At 32.1% G+C, this 19,503-nt stretch overlaps 1 protein-coding gene across 2 annotated transcripts in view; it reads right to left on the minus strand.

Annotated features, from left to right (window-relative positions):
* The window catches only part of LRBA (LPS responsive beige-like anchor protein), a 504,599-nt gene that overhangs the window by 413,377 nt on the left and 71,719 nt on the right, over positions 1-19,503 (minus strand). For both annotated transcript variants that reach the window (XM_081135597.1, XM_081135598.1), the window contains exons 14-22: positions 17,955-18,123; positions 15,423-15,502; positions 13,782-13,844; positions 11,650-11,747; positions 8,102-8,194; positions 6,887-6,995; positions 6,391-6,472; positions 3,990-4,113; positions 3,499-3,691 (exon numbers count right to left, since the gene is read on the minus strand). In XM_081135597.1, coding sequence (XP_080991723.1) covers positions 3,499-3,691; positions 3,990-4,113; positions 6,391-6,472; positions 6,887-6,995; positions 8,102-8,194; positions 11,650-11,747; positions 13,782-13,844; positions 15,423-15,502; positions 17,955-18,123 — 1,011 coding nt within the window. The remainder of the gene's footprint in view (positions 1-3,498; positions 3,692-3,989; positions 4,114-6,390; positions 6,473-6,886; positions 6,996-8,101; positions 8,195-11,649; positions 11,748-13,781; positions 13,845-15,422; positions 15,503-17,954; positions 18,124-19,503) is intronic.

Genomic DNA, 19,503 nt, shown 5'->3' on the forward strand with positions numbered 1-19,503 from the left:
AAAACATGCAATCCCTGACTAGTCGGGGGCACTGACCTCTTTTCCCTTGGATTGCCAAATAAAAAAATGACAACAGCCAACACAATAGCTATCAGTGTGAACGAATGAAAAGTATACCTATTTTTTGTCAGATCAGCAAAAAATGTACTCTTTGTTGTGCTGCAGCATTTTAGTGATTAGTTTATGTGTGCCTTGCGATGAGAAAGGTTGAAAATCGCTGCTTCATAGTATATATGCTGCACAAATAATTTTGGGTGTAATTGAGTCTATTTTAAAAGTTATATTTGTATCAAACATGAACCGACTGGGGCATGAACCGGTGTGCTGGCAGCAAGGAGGAGGAAAGGACGAATGAGAAGTGATAGCGCTGCAACAAAGGAAAACCGCCACTGCACGTTCAATTCTATTTTTTGTGATTTCACTCATTAACTCTTAACCTCAACTATACATAAAGATATACATATAGATACACATTTACCATTTCTAGATTATATACTGATTGTTAAGAAAAGCTGAAAAACTTGCCTGAGTTTTCACAACTAAAAATTATTATAAATCAGAATTTAAACCCAGAACTATCCTGTCTCCAAAGTCCATGTTCTCCTCATTACTTACACAAATGAACTGGCAAGTGGGTATAAATGTTAGGTCATAACTGCTCAAAAGCTCAAAAAGCACCTGAGAGATCTTCTAGTCCAACCCCTTAATTTCAGATATTAAATTCAGCATCTAGGCTATTAGCCCTAAATACCCTGTGACTGAAGTGTTCTCAAGCTCTTTGGTCTTAGGATTCTTTACACTCAAACAGTAGTGAGGCCCCACAAAAACCTTTTATTTATATGGGATATATCTATTACTACTTATTAGAAATTAAAACTAATAAATATTACAAATTAATTAAGAAATTTACAAATACTTTATTAACAATAAACTCATGTTAATAAAAATAACATTTTTTGAAAAATGATTTTTTCAAAATATAATGAGAAGTGTTATTATTTCACATTTTTGCATATTTCTTTAAATTATGGCTTAACAGAAGACTTGCATTCTAGTATCTACTTTTGTATTCAATCTAATGTATTTTATAGTTTTGATTAAAGTATAAGAAAACTTAACCCTCAAATAGATATATAGTTAGAAAAGGAGGACCCCACACTCTCTGAAAAGGTCCCCACAGGCAGTATGTTAAGGATTACTGCTCTTAAGGTTATATTACCCTAACTAGCCTTCCTAAGGACTTGAACAAACTACAGTGTATACAAAAGTGCTGAATTAACATACACTGTATAGAAAATCAGAAAAATCTAATTTATACTGGCAATTCCCTAACCTAGAATTCCCCCAGATATATCTGAAATCCAATCCAAATGCAGATGATGCCCAAACTCAACCCATTTTTCTCATGAGTGTTTATAAAGGGAAACAGTTCTAGCCAAAAATCAGGCCAGACTGCAGTGGGCCACTGCAACAGAAACCAGAATAGCTGGGCATCCACTCAAGAGGTGGCAAATAGTTTCTGTAAAGTGCTGAATAGTAAATATTTCAGGCTTGTGGATCATAGTGTCTGTTGCAAATACTCAACATTTGTGCCATAAACACAGTCAGAGAGGATATATAAATAAATGGAAGTGGCTGTGTTTCAATAAAACTTTATTTTCAGAAACTTTATTTGGCTCTCAGGCCGTGTTTTGCTCACCTCTGCCTTAGACTAAACTGGTCAGTTCAAAAATGTAGTGGCCAAAACAAAGCACTGAATTGTTTAGCAATGAATTGTTCTCAAACATAAATCTGTAGGGTAATATCTTACAGACTAAGATATCTTTGCAACTCCTTGGATAGTTAGGCACTGTCCTCTTGATGAGAAAGAAAAAGGCAGAGTGAGTAAATCTTAGATACGCTCCAATAACTAGAAGTCATTCAAACACCTCAAAACACATATTTAAGAACTGACAATGTATTCCAGTACAATGGCAAAGTGTTCCAGAGAAATAACTATAACAGTCAATAAAATAAAACACTTAAAGATATACCAAATTTATCATTCCTGTTCCTTCTACTCAATTTATAATGTAAATAATTATATATTTATATTCCTTCTGAGTACAGTTCTTAAATACAAAAAGCATAAACCATAAAAGAAACAAATTTTACTACATTATTTCAAATGTACAATTTCGTCAGAAGACAAATGACATAAAAATCCAGAAATGGATGAGCCACGAACTGGCAGAAGACATTCATAAACAATATAGTTATTAAATGGTTAAGACCAAAAATATATAAAGAACTCCCATAGAACAACAAGAAAATGTAAATTAATATTATGGTGGTATAGGATTTAAAATTCTTCCACTTTGCAAATCTTTAAAACTCCAGCCATACCAAGTGATGAGTTAATATGAAGCAGCAAGAACTTACTGCTGGCGAGAATGTAAAATGATACACCACTTTGGAAAATAATTTCAATTATCTTATAATGTTCAACATCTACATCTTAAAAGTCAGCAATTCCATTTCTAGGAATATGTAGAGAAACTTCATATACAAAATACATCAGAAATGCTCATCAACTGGTAAATGGGTAAAATCATACCACGGAACACAATACAAATGACAAAGTGAACACTACTGCACAGGTCAACATGAATGAATCTCAAATAATAACAAGTAAAAACAGTAAGTTACAGAAAAATGTATTTAATATATCATTTATGTTAAGTATAAACATGAAAAATAGTATTTATTGTTTAGATTTATATATATGTTATATATATATATTACACATATATATATATACATATAATATATATATGTCGTTAAAAATATACATAAGACATATAAAGAGTAAAAATACCAAATTCAGGTTAGTGGGGAAGGAGGGGGGCTCACAATGGTAGACAAAGCAATCGGGATGGGGAATCCAATTTCATAAACAGTGGTAGGTACATTATTCCTTGTACCTTTTTGTATGTCTAGAATATTTCATCAAAAATTTTAAACAAATGTTATACATAAATAACTCACAGTGTGCCTGAAGTTAAAAAAAAAAAATTTGTAGATCCTTCCAAACCAATTTTTTAACTGGTGGAAACATGACCATAGGACAAACATCAGCCAGAGCTTTTCTGTTTACACACCCTTTACATACAGAAGTAACTTCTCATCTTTGAATATACTGCGCCACCTTGTGTTCAAAAGCTTCAAACCACTATAAAATTCACAGTACCTTACCTGAAAACCGCTACGTGAAAATAAGCTGTTTCATGAGGTTTCACTTTATTAAGTTAAGCACATATAAAAATGACATTTGAAAAAAACTTTTGTTTCTGAAGAAATTGGAAATACTCTATATTTATTTTTAGTTCTGTTTTAATTGTTCATTTCACTTTCAGAGAATAATCTGCCTTTTTTTCCTTGATTTTAAGTATATGTTTTAAATGAGTAAAACTCACAGACCTCTAAAATGCTAAAATACACTTTTATAAAGAAACTTACCTTTGAATGCGTAATTGATAAGGTGTCCACCCACACACGCCAGCCACCCCACTCATATTTGACTGCATGGTAAAGTAGGATTCGAAATATGGCATATACCATTTCTGTAATCTTTTGCTCATCAGAATTCTTAGGATTAAAGTAGCAGAGAGAAAGCATCCACTCTTGCCACACAGAACACTGTAGCAAGCTCCTAGAAATTTTAAGAGGATAATGAATTACTTAAAATAAATCATCTGAAAGAATTCTAAAAAGTAAAATTCAAAACAAAATAAACAAAACACCCACCTTTATCCATGTATTCAAAATAATTAAAGAATGTGGTACTGAAAACTCAATTTAACTATATGGTATATTACTTATATACCCCTAATGACAAGAGCATATGGAAAATTCATTTTCAAAGTGTTTTTTAAAGCAATTTTTCTTAGAACAAATGGGCTTATTCAAAGCTGGACTTGAATAGTGCAAATACTTTCTTGTATGCTTACCTTCTGTTTTCTCTACTGTTATTAAAAAGTTTAATCATGTCAGAAAGAAAAGCTCTGCGAACTTCCATGCTCTCTGGGCACTGCGGAGAATTTCGAAGTAGGGTCGCAATTATTTTTAGTATCTCTGTAAGACAATTCAGAAATTAATTAAAAAACAACGCTATAAAATTTTCATGAAGGAAGATCAATATATTGCAATTTGTTTCGTTTCCCTGACATAAATGTCTACTAAAAAATCCTTTTGTGTTATAAAAAAATCATCTGCCAAAAAGAATGACAATATGTTCATTAGCAAGCATCCATAAACAAAAATAATTTTTAAATTTAACCATTAGGATGTGTAAAAGTAAAGTTGAATTTTAAAAAGTTATAATAAGTCAAGTTAAATTATGAACAAATCAAAAGATTGTAAAACTACTAACAACTCTCCCTAATCTCTGCCAATTAATAAAGTTGATCTTAAAAATTAAAACAACCCTATAATCTGAAATCTCAGAAAAAGGAGAATAAATTCTTGACTTCTTCAATAAAATTTATGGTATGCACATACCCTTTTATCATCATGAATTTTAAAAGATGTCAAGATTCCTTCCATACTTTTAAAAGTAAAATTAGATATAAAAAAACAACAAAGGAAATTAAAACCTACTCAATACCATGAAAAAATACAAATAAAACTACTACAGTAGTCTTAAAAAGCTGTCTGAATTTTTTTTGGAAGTTAACCGTTTTTAATTTTTATTGAATTTATTGGGGCAACATTGGTGTCTTAAATTTCTTACACTTAGCTTTAAGAAGAAAAAAACTTCTTTGAAATACAGGCTTAAATCCAGACCTTAATAAAGAAACAAAAACATCTATAACTCTGAATTTAAAATTAAATACATCAAATTTTTACCCAATTAAAAATTCAGAAATTCTAAGCAAGCCTTTGCCCAGGTTTTTGTTGATTCTGAAGCAGTAAGTTCAAAATAGCAAATATAAAGATATTTTATCGTACAGTTATCCATATTTGGGGAGTAATTTCTTAATTCTTCTAATGAAAATCCCAAATTTCTCTACCTAAACAATGATTACAATGATGATAATCATCAAAATAATGATAATGATGATGATAATAGCCACTCATTTTAGGATATACTATTCCGAGGCACTGTTTTAAGAAATTACAAGTATTAACACATTTAATCCTTATACAATGATAGCTATATACTATTATTATCCCCATTTTAAAAATAAGAAAACTAGGGCACACAGAGATTAAAGTAATTTACTCAAAGTCACAGAACTATCAAGACATGTAGACAAGACTGAAAGCCAGGCAGCCCATGTTCTTAAACACCATACTATACTGCCTGTCTTTCCTGAGACAGCATATTATATAGATAATAATATTCTAAAATTCTTACTTCAATAAGTCATCTTCCCTATAACTACATAAAATATATTTTATATTATATTACATTATATTACATTTTCAAGATTTTCTCCATGATGGCTAGGAAAAATTGAACTTCAGAGCCATGTGTTTTTGAAACTAGTGCTAAAACAGAATACCACAATATAAGTCACTACACGAAAAGTAACTGGATTTCAAAACTCTACAAACCAGTTATTTTAATGTCAATAATCTTGAAAAGCAAGATGAAAAATATACACCTTATACAAGTACTTAAGAATTCTAAATATCAAAAGAAAAAACTGTTAAGCAGACTAAGTTCATAAACAATAAAGTAGGTAGTTTTCTATTTCAAACTTGGTATTCTTAAATTGACAGTAATTTAAGATGAAAATTACCTCCATGGTTCATGTAATTTAGCCTGACATCACTAAATAGTACAATCAAAACCCTACTGAAAATCTGAACATACATTAAATCAAGATATTATTCATATAATTCTTCAAAATCTCTATATAAACACTTTCACATAACCTAAGGTCAATTTGAAGTTAAATTCAACATCAAACACAAATAAAACTAATATTATATCACTGCCTGTAATGAAATATTCTTCAATGTGTTTTCGACAATATTAACCTTAGGTTTTTCATAGTTTAGAAGTTTAAAAAAAGAGGGGATTGGGAGAAATAGGTGAAGGTGCTCACCTAAAGTGTATAAGTGTCCAATTATAAGGTGACTGGGCTCTGAAGATGTAATACACAACGTGGTAACCACAGTTAACAATATTGTACTGTATATTTGAGAGTTGCTAAGAGACATCTTAAACATTTTCACCACACATACACAAATAATTATCACTATGAAGTGATGAATGTATTAATTAACCTTATTGTGGTAAATATTTCACAATATATACATATACCAAATCATTAGTTTGAACACCTTAAACTCATAGAATATCTCAATAAAAAAAAATTTTTAAGTATATGAAATACATACGAGGATTTTGTATCTTTACTGAAGAATCAGGATCTGGATGCTGTTTATGTATCACTTGCGTACAAATCTGTTCTATAAGAATCTACAGAAGTAAAACAATAGACTACATTATTATAATCACTGTATTACCACCACCATTAATGAGCTTTCAGTACAACACTAATCAACATTAATTACACAGTCTAATATCATCATGGTAAATATCTTCTGCATTATATTAAATGATTTCAACATTGTAACTCTATTTTTACTTAATCATAAAATAAGGCATCAAATACTCAATCCAACGGAAGAAATACTTTTAAAAAGACCACATGCTTAATAATTCACATATTAATAGATTTATTAAGGTCTAGCCACATCCCATTTATATAACAAATTTCAAAACTGTAAAACCCTAAATGATCTTATTTTATCTATACAATATCAACTCAATTATACAGGTACTTTTAATTACTAAGAAATTAGTAAAATTAAATTCCAACTACATTCCTACCTCAAACAAGACATTATACGTGGTCATTGTGATTAAATTTGTGTGAAGCATGAGTCTTTCAGCTAACAGTGAGAACAATCCATGTCCAAGCATGACTTCAGCCTTTCTTCTGTAACAACACAGAAATAATCAAATGCACAGTCTTATTATCCACTGTTTAGTAGGAAAGTTGAAGGACACATGAAAATGTTTTTCACATTACCAACAAATTCCAATTCAATAACTTTCCCAATTTTCTTCACCCTAGAACTTATAAGGTCACAAAATCTTAAGAAGATAAATACAAGCTATAATATAAGCACAGCTAAAGTTTAAAATATTACAAGACTAGCATAACACAGCCAAAATCTTCAGGGCAACTTTTTATTAACTAGTAGCTACTCTCTGTCAGTACTGAGCTAAGCTCTACTATGGATGATAATCTAAATCCCAGTTAGTTAAATAGAAAAACAATGTAGAAAAAAAAGCAAAAGAAATACAAAAAATTAATAAAATGAATACTATGAAGATAAATATATCAAAACTAAACTTACAAGCAAAAATTTAAAAACAGATTATAAATTTTAATTCAATACCTGGGTTTCTCAAACATTTTTCTGCAAATGTCTGTATAGTAAATATTTTAGGCTTTGTGAAACACATAAATTGTTGTAATGTGAAAATTGCAATAGATAATAAGCAAATAAATTATTTTGACTATATGTTAGAATAAAACTTTATTTACAGTTAGCCAAGAATTCAACATAAAAAACACAATTTAACACTTTTCTACCACCAAAATTGCTAATTTTCATAATAAACCAATCCTGGTACAAGGAATAGTAAGTAAGATATAAATATCTGCATTAAGCTTAAAAAAAAAAAAAGTTTTAGTTTTTAATTATGCATATAGCGGAACACATTATGTGACAAACATCCAGGTTAATACGGCAGTTTTATAGAACAGATAAAGCAAATGATGATCAAGTCCCCTGAAATGAAGTCTCCATTTTATCTGGAATTCAATTTACACAAATGTGTTCCCATAATGAACAAAAATAAATGACACTGTCATAGAAGACAAACAATACACTCCTACTCCCTCTTTATTTTTAGTGTGTGGAAACGAGATTAAATTTTTATAGCATTTTATGAATAAAAATAAACAAGAGACTGTGTATTGTAAAATAAATAAGTAATACTCTACAGTTCATTTTAGATTTCATGCATACTCACTTTGGGGCCAGGTGTTTTAAAAAATAGCCTATTGCCTTGAGAGCTTGCACTCTGATTCCTTCACTTGTTGATGCCAAAAGTTTATAGATAACCCTGAATGAATTAAAATTAAGAAAAATTACTCTCAGTATTCAAAAATAAAGATTTAAAATATATATGCATATATGTGTAAACTTTTTCATAGTCTTATGATTATAAATCTAATTTCAAGATACGGGTAAATTTAATATACATTTGTAACATTTTAAAACACTTAAAACAACTTTGTTGTCTTAAAAAACCCACTTTAAACATAAAAAGACACATGTAGATTAAAAGAAAGTGAATGGAGAAAAATATACCATGCTAATGCTAATCAAAAGAAAGCAAAAGTAGCTATATTAATTGTAGACAGACTTCAAAGTAAGGAAAGTTATCAGGGATAAAGGGAATTACATAATGATAAAGGTGGCAATCCTCCAAGAAGAAATAATAGTCCTTAACATGTGTGTGCCTAACAATAAAGTGTAAAAGTATGTGAGGAAAAACAGATAAATTCACTATCACAGTTAGAGACTTGAACATCCCTTTCTCAGAAATGGACAGATCCAGCAGGCAGAAAATCAGCAAGGACACAGATGAATTCAACAGTACTATCAATCAATTGGATATAACTGCTATGTATAAACTACTTCATCCAACAGCAGCAGAATATACATTTTCCTCAAGCTCTCATGGAACATTCACCAATTAGACCACATTCAGGGTCATAAAATACACCTAAACAGATGCAAAGATTAGAAATCATATAATGTTTGCTCTCAGACCACAATGGAATTAAACTAGAAATCAGTAATAGAAAGATAACTGCAAAATTCCAAAATACTAAACAATACACTTCTAAATAAATGTAGGTCAAAGAAGAAATCTCAAGAAAAACTAAAAGTTCTTGCTGATGCAGTAAGGCAAGAAAAGGGGAAAGAGTGGTATACGAATTGTGAAGGAACATATAAAACTGTCTTCGTTCACAGATGACATAATTATCCATGAAGAAACTGTAAGAACTGACCCAAAATAAAATCTTGGAACTAAAAGGAGATTATAACAAGGTTACAGAATACAAAATTAATACACAACAGTCAACTGCTTTCCTATATACCAACAATTAACAAGTGTAATGTGAAATTAAAAGCACAATAGCATTTACATTAGCACCCAAAAAATGAAATACTTAGTATACAAGATCTACATGAGGAAGACTACAAAAATGATGAACAAAGAACTACAAAATGAAAAGAAAATCCATGTTCATGGATAAGATGGCTCAATATTCTCAAGATCTCAGTTCTTCCAAACTGATCTATAGATTAAATGCAATTCCAATCAAAAATCCCAGTAAATTATTTCAGGGATATAAACAAGCCATTCTAAAGCTTATAGGGAGATCAAAAGCCCAGGGTAGCCAAAACAATATTGAAAAAGAAGAACAAGATCGTAAGACCGATGTTACCTTACTTGAAGACTTACCATAAAGCTACAGTAATCAAGACAGTGTAGTATTGGCAAGAAAAAGAAAAGCACAAATAGATCAAGCAACAGAACAGAGAGCCTAGAAATCGACCCACATAAATACAGTCAACCGATCTTTGACAAGGGAGGAGCAAAGGTAATATAACAAACCAAAGATCTTCTCTTCAACGAATGATGCTGAAACAACTGGACACCCACATGCAAATAAACGAATCTAGACACAGACCTTACCCTTCATAAAATTAACTCAAAATGGACCTAAATGTAAAATGTAAAACTATAAAACTCCTAGAAGACAACATAGGAGAAAATGGAGATGAATTGTGATGCCTTTTTAGATACACCAAAGAATGATACGGCAAGAAATAAATAAGCTGGACTTCATTAAAATTAAAACTTCTGCCCTAGCCAGTTTGGCGCAGTGGGTAGAGCACCGGCCTGCAGCCTGAAGGGTCCTACGCACCTCGGTTACAGGTTCAATCCCAGGCCCTCGTAGGGATGCATGTGGGAGGCAACCAGTCAATGTCTCTTTCACATCAATGTTTCTCTCTCTCTCTCCTTTCCAATCTCTCTGAAAAGCAGTGGGAAAAATATCCTCAGATGAGGATTAAAAAAAAAAATTAAAAATTTCTGGTCTGCCAGATACAACATCAAGAAAATTAGAAGACAAGACTGAGAGAAACTATTTGCAAAAGACACATCTGATAAAGGACTTATCCAAAATATACAAAGAACTCTTAAAACTCAACAATAAGAAAACAAACAACCTGATTAAAAAATGAGCCAAATAACTTAAACAATTCACAAAAAAGATATATAGATGTCAAATAAGCATATGAAAATCTGCTCCAAATCATGTCACATGTCATCAGGGAAAGGTACCCAAATAAAGCAGTTGTAATAAAGAATTGATGTGGGAAATTTATTATAACTAGATCATTAAATTAGTTACTGCAGCTGATCATCCAGCAAAATAGTTGTAAAACTTTTGTGGCCCAACACCTTCTCATGAAAACCAAAGTATTGTTTTGCTGATGACTCTTATGTACTAAATGTGTGCCCTGCCCCCTATTCATGTTAAAGCCCTAATTCCCAGTGTTGTATTTGGAGATGGGTTCTATAAGGAAGTAATTAAGACTAAATGATGACCCATGGGTGGGTCCCTGGTTTGATAGGATTAGTGCCCTTATAAAAGACACCAGCCCAGCCAGCATGGCTCAGCTGTTGAGCATCGATCGGCCTATCATCCAGGTTCAATTCAGGTCAGGGCACATGCCCGGGTTGTGGGCTCGATCCCCAGCAGGGGGCATGCAGGAGGCAGCTGATCAATGACTCTCTCACTGATGTTTCTATCTCTCTCTCCCTCTCCCTTCCTCTCTCTCTGAAATCAATAAAAATATATTTTTTTTAAAAAGACACCAAAAAGCTTGCTCTCTCTCTTTCTGTCAGTATACAAATAAAGAAGAGGTTAAGTGAACACAGTGAAAAGGTGACTATCTGCAACCCAAAGGCAGAGCCCTCACTAGACACCAACCCTCCTAGCTCCTTGATCTTGGACTTCCAGTCTCCAGAACTGTAAGAAAATAATTTTCTGTTGTTTAAGTCACCTGGTCTATAATATTTTATTATGGCAGCCCAAGTAGACTAATAAAATGAGCATTTGGGACTAGAAGTAGAGAAAGTGTTACTATAAATGAATGACAAAGAACTTCTCTTAGATCACAATTGAATACTACTGTTCTAAAACCTAAAGATAGTGTTGCTAAACAATTTGATCTTATAATAGCTGTATAATAGCACTACCTATACAAAATACATAGGATGATTTGCCTAATCTCTCCTCCAAAATTAAATAGTAACAGAGCCTCTACAATTAAAGATTTCTTCAAAAAAACAACGTATGAAATAAAGAAGTCTTACATGTTAACTCATTTTAAAATATAACTTCCAGTAATACTTTTCATATCTAACACTCGATCATCTCCCAACTAATCTCTGATATTAAACATATTAAAAATCTTGATATATTCAACTCTTACCGTAACCCATTCCTTTGGTCAAAAGCAGGTATCATAGAGCTAGGATGTTCTGACATTAATGCAACGAGCAGCTGTAGGACATCCATTAGATTGTCATCCTAAAATCGTTTTAGAGAAAAAAAAATTTAATAAGGAAAAAACAACTTATTTGAACACTGAATACTTCTAAAACAATAGAAATCTCAACTTTAAAAACATAAGTAGACATATATACAATATATACTTCTTTCAACAAATTGGCTCTTTACATATACATATTCATCTGCAGAACTAAAAGTACACATCACCAAATAGTCAAATAATTTCTTCATAAAGAAATAAAGTGCCTCTTCTACTATATCAAGATTTCCTAAAACAAAATTTCCTAAAACATATTCTATAGATATTATAGATCTGAGTTAACAGTATTTTTTAAAGAAAGATTTATACATAAAGCAATTGGGAGACAGGGGGAACTACACTGTTCTTTTTTATTATACTAAGACATATTTGATCCTTTAATAGATGTTGTGAATCTGGCAGTAGTGTTGGAGGCAACATATTATGTATCGTTTCCTAAAATTAACCTGAACCAGTTTGTTCATTGAACCTCTCAATAACTAGTTCCAATAGAAGACTTTTTGGGAAATGATGACTGGATGGTTCTCATATATTATCTATTTTCAGTATTAAAGATATAGATATCAATGAATACTTACTGAGTCAACATACAACTGTATGTCATATACCTTGCTAACATTTACAGAATAGCACAGGAGCATATATAAATGTTGAAATAAAAATTTCAAGAAAATCCTTCACAACCTTTGCTGAGTATTTCAGTATGTATGCATATCATTAGGGCCAACTTGGGCAATATTGACTCAAAGAGGTATAGGGAAGCAGCATTTGGTTATCTCTGTTGCCCTGGGTCTAGGTTTTCATTCACTGCTTTTGAGCTTTTGCTTATGGCAGCTACTTGAGAAGCTAATTCTCAATATGCTGAGTAAATAGTCTAGAGCTGGGGCACTGAGACTTTGGAAGTGTTATCTGAAGGGCCTGAAAGATCCCTAAATAGATTCTGAGAAAACAGAGAATCACTGTGACTTCCAGTTTCTCTTTTATAAAGTACTTCAGTCCCATAGGGTTAATTAAAAAAACAAAATAACATAACAACAGGTCACTAGGAAATACTACTGAAACTCTTCAACTATTAGACTGGGTCAGGAAAATCTAATACATGACTCAACAGTAAAAAGAAATCACAATCATCAATGTCTGAGCCAAATATAATCCAACAAGAAATGTATTCTTTTCTACCCCAATTAACAAAGATGGGTGTGTCCAAACAATCTCTCTCCTTTATTAATGATTAAAGAAGGCACTTTTTCATACTGTAACAAATACTAACTAACAAAACATGAATTATAACATAAGAAGGTAAATTATTTAAAATGTGTGTTTTATATGATATTCCAATTTCCAAAATTTACTTATTTTTTCCTTTATTGAATTTATTGGGGTGACACTAGTTAACAATATTATACAGGTTTCAGGTGCACAATTTTATAACACATCATCTGTACACTGTTCACCACCCCAAAAAAACTTACTTAAAACACATTTAATCAGATTATTTGGTTAGACTACATCTGGCATATATTACATTTTCCTAGTGCTAAAAAATAAAGGGCAAAAAAACCCAGACATATCAACCTCCTTTTCAATCACATAATTTTAAATCCCATTACAGATAAGTTGTTTAACTTAACAGTATTTAAACATGCAAAGTCAATAGGAAGATTGTGCTATGAATTTAAAAATCCAATCACTTCTAGTCATTTTTGTTACCTGTTTTTCCATTTGTTACACCAGTCCCTGGAAATACACTGAAAGTATTCTTTGATATACTTTAGAATTAGCTCAATGAGATCTAATTTTAACACTTTTAAAGCCTTTCATGATATTTCTTTGAGCCCTCTTGTGGTAATAAAGGATATTTATATGAAGGTTGCTAAGATTTAGTTCCAAGATACATTTACTCCCCATTACAGGTATATCATTAATGAAAGATTTAACTTTTTTACTTTTAAAAAAGCCCGTAATACAGCTTCAAAAAATAAAAATCCCAAAATATAAAATTCAAATGTTACCTCATGCATAGTGAGTAGGTAATTAAGAATGGCCTGTAGTTCATCTTCCTTTACTCCAGAATCCTTTCAAAACATAATTACAAGTATCTTAAACGGCATATAAAAAATTTTTTAATGGAAATTAAAACAGATGATTTGTCAACATGATCCATTGCTATAAATATATAAAGATAATGTCATATACAATCTAAATTTAAAATAAAAACTGAGGGTCCTAGACAGTTGGGCCCAGTGGTTAGAGCACTGGCCCGAGGACTGAAGTGTCCTGGGTTCAGTTCTGGCTAAGGGCACGTACCTCGGTTGCAGGCTCGATCCCAGCCCTGGCTGGGGCATGTGTGAGGGGCAACCAATCAATGAGTCTCTCTAACATCAATGTTTCTCTCTCCCCCTCTCTCTCCCTCCCTCTCCCTCCCTCCTTGAAAAGCAATGGAAAAAATATCCTCGGGTGAGAATTAAAAAAAACAACAACTCAGGGATGCACTGAAGACATGCAGTATTTGAGAATGTAGAAGTCAGAAGAGTTCTAATATCAGTATTCTGCTTCCAGCACCTTATATAATATATGATAACCTATCTAGCAAACCTACAAAATCCTAAGTAAGCAAGAAGCAGTAATTAAGAAGTAAAAGAATATTATCCATATCCATCACTCCTCTAAATACAGAAGACAACTTTTCTATTTATTTTTTTCCATTAAATTTGCAGAGTAAAGTAAACAGTTTCTAAAATTATCAAGTTAAAATGTCAGGCACTAAAAATTGAGTAGTAATTTCACTGAGTAAAACATTGGACTTTTAAATGAATGCAGTATGAAAATTTTCAACCTAGTCTATCAATTATTAATTATAAAACAAAGCTGCAATCTCAAAAAAGAACAATAATAAAGAAAATTAGGAAACAAGAACACACTAGAAAGGAATAAAAACAGTTAATTTAAGGGATAAGTTTTTTAATAAATGAAAATAATGTATCTGAGTCTGCAATATATACTAAAAATTAAATCAGCTTACCATAATATTATGTGACAGCTAATAAAGCATTAAATTGTAAAAAATAAGAAATAAAATGATATAGGAAAATATTGAATAAAAAATTGGCAATAAATACATTTATATATTGCCACCTTATAAAACCAAAACACCTTCCTTAAAAAAATAATATTAAATTTTACTCTATAGTAGAATGAAATGGGACAAAATATAATCATTTCTAAAGGCTGACACGCCTATCTGGTATATTTATATAGGAAAATAATTTCTCAAAATCTGAATGTCAGCTATAACAAACTCCCTAAAAATAACACTTCTTTGAGCAGCTTTGTTGACTACTGCATCAAGTAGTACCAGGGATAGAATAGAAAAGTAAATATTTGCAGAATGAAAAAATGACTACACTTGAACTCCAACAGAAATTCCTATAACATATATTACAATTATCAATCTCTAATTCTGCAATAATGTATATCCTTATATGCCCAAGAAAGATGAACACAAAAAAAAACATGGAAACAAATATTTTTCAAAGTATTTTCCAATGTGTAACCCTCAAAACAGAGCAAATAAACCAAGATTGTATTTTATCTGAAGTTACAAGTTACAACACACACATTACAATGCTACAGGATAAGAGAGATGAACTCACCCTCATCACTAATTGCTTAATGAACATCAATAAGAATGCTCTTAGGGAAAGTATTTCTTTTGGATTAGGTCGTGGTCCATCTTTAAAAAAACAACAAAAAAAAATACACACATACTTAGTTATTTCAAAGACCTCAAAGCTAAGTATAAAATTCGCATTTCCAAAAATTTTTCCACTTATTTATAAGAAACATAAAGCTCAGTCTCCTAAAGAGTTTTATGCTGCTAGAAAGATAAGCATTCAATCTCATATACAATTGTACACATAATGCTCCAAATACAAAATTGGGTTATGCTGAAACTAGCATGAAAAAGTTTGTTTTTAAATAACGTCAAAGGAATTTCAAAACATAAAAAATGAGGTAATAAAATTTGTATTCAATAATAATGTGCACTTATATTTTGTTGTATAACACCCTCAGAATGATACTATGACAATATAAGTTTACCGAAATAAGCAAAGGAAAATCCAAACTTATAGTGAATTTAGCATGGAAAAAACTTTTTCTCTACTGTTACCATTGTTGTAAGCTAATACAAAAATCTCAAAAAGTACAACTCAACACAGTATCGTTCAGGGAGAAGTGAAACATTATGTTGGCTACCTCTGACATCTCCTCTTCTTGAGCAAGTCCTTGGTCACACATGGCTCACATTAAAGTCAATTTTCATGTCTCAAACATATAATTCCCAGAAAGCTTTTGAAACCAAATACCCATTGTTCTAAGATCCTAAGTGAGTACCTGTTTTCTGCAATTTTTTCCCCTCTAATCATTATTTACAACTAGTTCCTAGACCACCAAAGCATAGGACCACCATGACCTTGAACAGATCAATTAAAAGAGGAAGAAAATTGTTTAAAATCTGTTCCACATGACAATTTCTAGACAAAGAATAGGTTACAAAGTTACAATAGAATCATGTTTGTCTAGCTCTCTCGCTTGAAGTCTGAGACTTTCCCAAGGTCACTAATCAGTTATAAAATCAAGGCCAGAACATAATACCAATGCCCAGGACAGTATAGGATACATCTACAGCACCATGAAAGAGTCACTGGGAAATTATGACCTAGTTCTAGATCTACCACAACCTTGCCAGCTCAAAGAGATCGTATTACTTCCGTATGTCTTCACAGCTTTCTAAGTTATGGACAGCATATTCTCTGAGAATAAATCAAGTTTATTTTGAAAAAGATTAAAAAAAAAACTACTGTAGTACGGTGTGGCTCAGTTGGTTAGAGTGTTGTCCCCTGCACTGGAAGGTCAGAGGTTCAATTCCCAGTCAGGGCACAAACCTACACTGCAGACAGCATCCTGTAGAGGTAGGTATGGGAGGCATCCAATCAATGTATCTCTCTCACATCATTATTTTTCTCTCACTCTCTCTCCCTTCCTCCCTAAAATAAATTTTTAAAAAAGAAATTTTTAAAAGTACTGAACAGATATGAAACCTTATATTTTTAAATCACTAAACAGCCAAAGCCTTTGAGTACAATCAGAATTTATGTTGTTTTAACTCTCCAGCATCCATTTTCCGATTTCAAGCAACAGCCAATAATTTTTATCAAGGGACTGAATGGGCCTCACTCTTAGATCACCTATTTCAAAGGCGGGAAGGGCCTCAATGTCTGGGCAATCTGATGAATACCCGCCACACAGATGGGCACATAATACAATCAGAGCCAATGAGCAACAAAGCCACTAACAGACTTGCTGGAAATGCTCAAACAGGGAGATGCTCTTGTGCTGGATTTAAAGTTGCGAGGATGTGGAGGTGAAGTAGCTGCTTGATACTACAAAGGGAGAGAATACATGAAAAGAGCCAACAGAGAACTGAGAAATGGAAAGAGGCAAATCGAATCCAAGGGCCATACTCTGAACCCCTGGACCAAGTTTTACTGAAACTCCCTCTTTATATGAGCTGATTAACTCCCTTTTATAGTGTAAACCACTTTGAAGCAGGTTTTGCAATACTTAACAATCAAAAGAGCCACCAAATGTCAAAATTTTCATTTTGACCCCTTCCGTGAACTTCTGACATGAGTGAATATTATCCTTCCAGTAATTTAGTTTCCTGATTATACAGGAAAATAATTACTGAAATGTTGTGATTTCATTATACTATTTATTAAAAACAGATATTCCCTACTTCTGCGAGAAATCTCCATTTCCCTCCAAAAATATTGTTTTCAGTGACCTCATTGTGACAACTGGCATCAGCATCAATACCAGTTGCTAATGCAGGCTTTCTTCTCATTTTCAGTGACTTAAAACAATCATTCTAGTCATAGTCACTCCCCAAATAATGCCAGCAAAAGTAGCACTCTTTTATAAAGGTAGCAAGTTATTAACCACTGGTGACAATGATTTAGGACAGACTATCAATATAATCAACAAACTGAAAGAAAATTTTGCCATGATGAAACTTAGAAAAATTTCCAGAATACTGAAACAGTATTGGTTACAAAAGAAAAGAAAAAATAGATATACAAATATAATATATATAGCATAATATATTGACAAAGATGCTATACCTAATCCTTTCGGGGTGATGCCACTTCGATCCTGAGGATTCACTGCCCAGTAATAGTACTTTAGTGTATGCATGATGAGCAGCACTGTCCCCACTCGCCGGATGGCATTGTATATGTTGACAGTACCGATGAATTCAGTGGACAGGTAAGTATAGAGTGTCAGCTGAACCTAGAGAATCAAAATGAAGAGCTTAAATCAAAGGAGCAGACCAGCACTTTACCTATTTCCAGTAATACCCTCAGGCTGCTTTACTTAAACTGTATTTGTTCCAAAAAGCAAGATGCTGAGATTGATAATAATACATATCCACTGATGCACACACACAAGCACACACACTCCTTATAAAACAAAACCAGGTAAATTCTTCTTTCACAGTAGCATTCTAAAGTAAATACCCCCAAATATACCAATTTTTGTAGCACTAATGTTCTATGGAAAAAACTGATTCTTACTTAGCAATCAGCAATCATTCATGAGCATATATAACTTCTTTATAATAAAATTACTACTTATGCTGTGCATAGTGGTTTTAAAAATCTAGAAATTTTGTTTTGGGGAAAATTAGAAAGTAGAAAACTCAAAAAATAAATAAATAAATAAAGAAGTAGGGGTAACTCAAAAAAAAAGTAGAAATAAGTCAAAAGAAACAAACCCATACACAAACAGGTAAAGTCCACCTTAAGAAATATTTATTAGAAAAACAGAATTCTGTTACAATTGCTCATTATGACAAAGATTGTAATCATGACGTTACAGTCTATAAACATGTTTATCATCCCCTCCAATTAGGGAAGGATTCTACTAGGCTTATTTCTAAATAAATAGTCTAAATAAGCACACAAGAACTTAACTTCAAAATGTAAGCTCTTAATATTTCTTAAGAAAAAGAAAGAATATTAAGTGGTGCCCCACCACTGCATGTTTCATCTGAATACAAAATTTCAGTCAAATTATGGCTCTAAAATCCACCAACAACTATACTAGTATACATGAAAAGAGCCAATTATACTAGTATAAAACAACTAAAATTTAAAACGGTAAATTTTATACTAATAGTTAGAACTACATAAGGGCTGTTTTTGCTCTACTCTAATGTCAAAGTCAAGAATTTTTCATTTCGCCTGGCCAGGTGTGGCTCAGTGGTTGAGTGTCAACCTAGAATCCAGGTGATCGGGGTTCGATTCCCGGTCAGGGCACATGCCCAGGTTGCGGGCTCAATCCCCAGTCGGGTGCATGCAGGAAGCAGCCAATCAATGACTCTCTCATCATTGATGTTTCTATCTCTCTCTCCCTTTCCTTTCCTCTCTCTGAAATCAATAAAGATATATTTTAAAAAAAAAAAAAAAATTTTGTTTAATTGCCAGTGGATATACCTTATAAACTAAACAACTTTCAAAGTAGGGCATATATACTCTCCCTGTGGCCAAAGAGCAAACTACTCCTGATCATTTATAACTGAACACTTATTTTACCTTCCCTGGACATTGACGGCATTTTCACTTAACCCTGCAAAATACCTGGTAATTTCTTTAGATAGAGAAAATTAGG

This window comes from Miniopterus schreibersii (assembly GCF_964146895.1).
Source record: "Miniopterus schreibersii genome assembly, chromosome: 4".
Classification (NCBI taxonomy): Eukaryota; Metazoa; Chordata; class Mammalia; order Chiroptera; family Miniopteridae; genus Miniopterus; species Miniopterus schreibersii.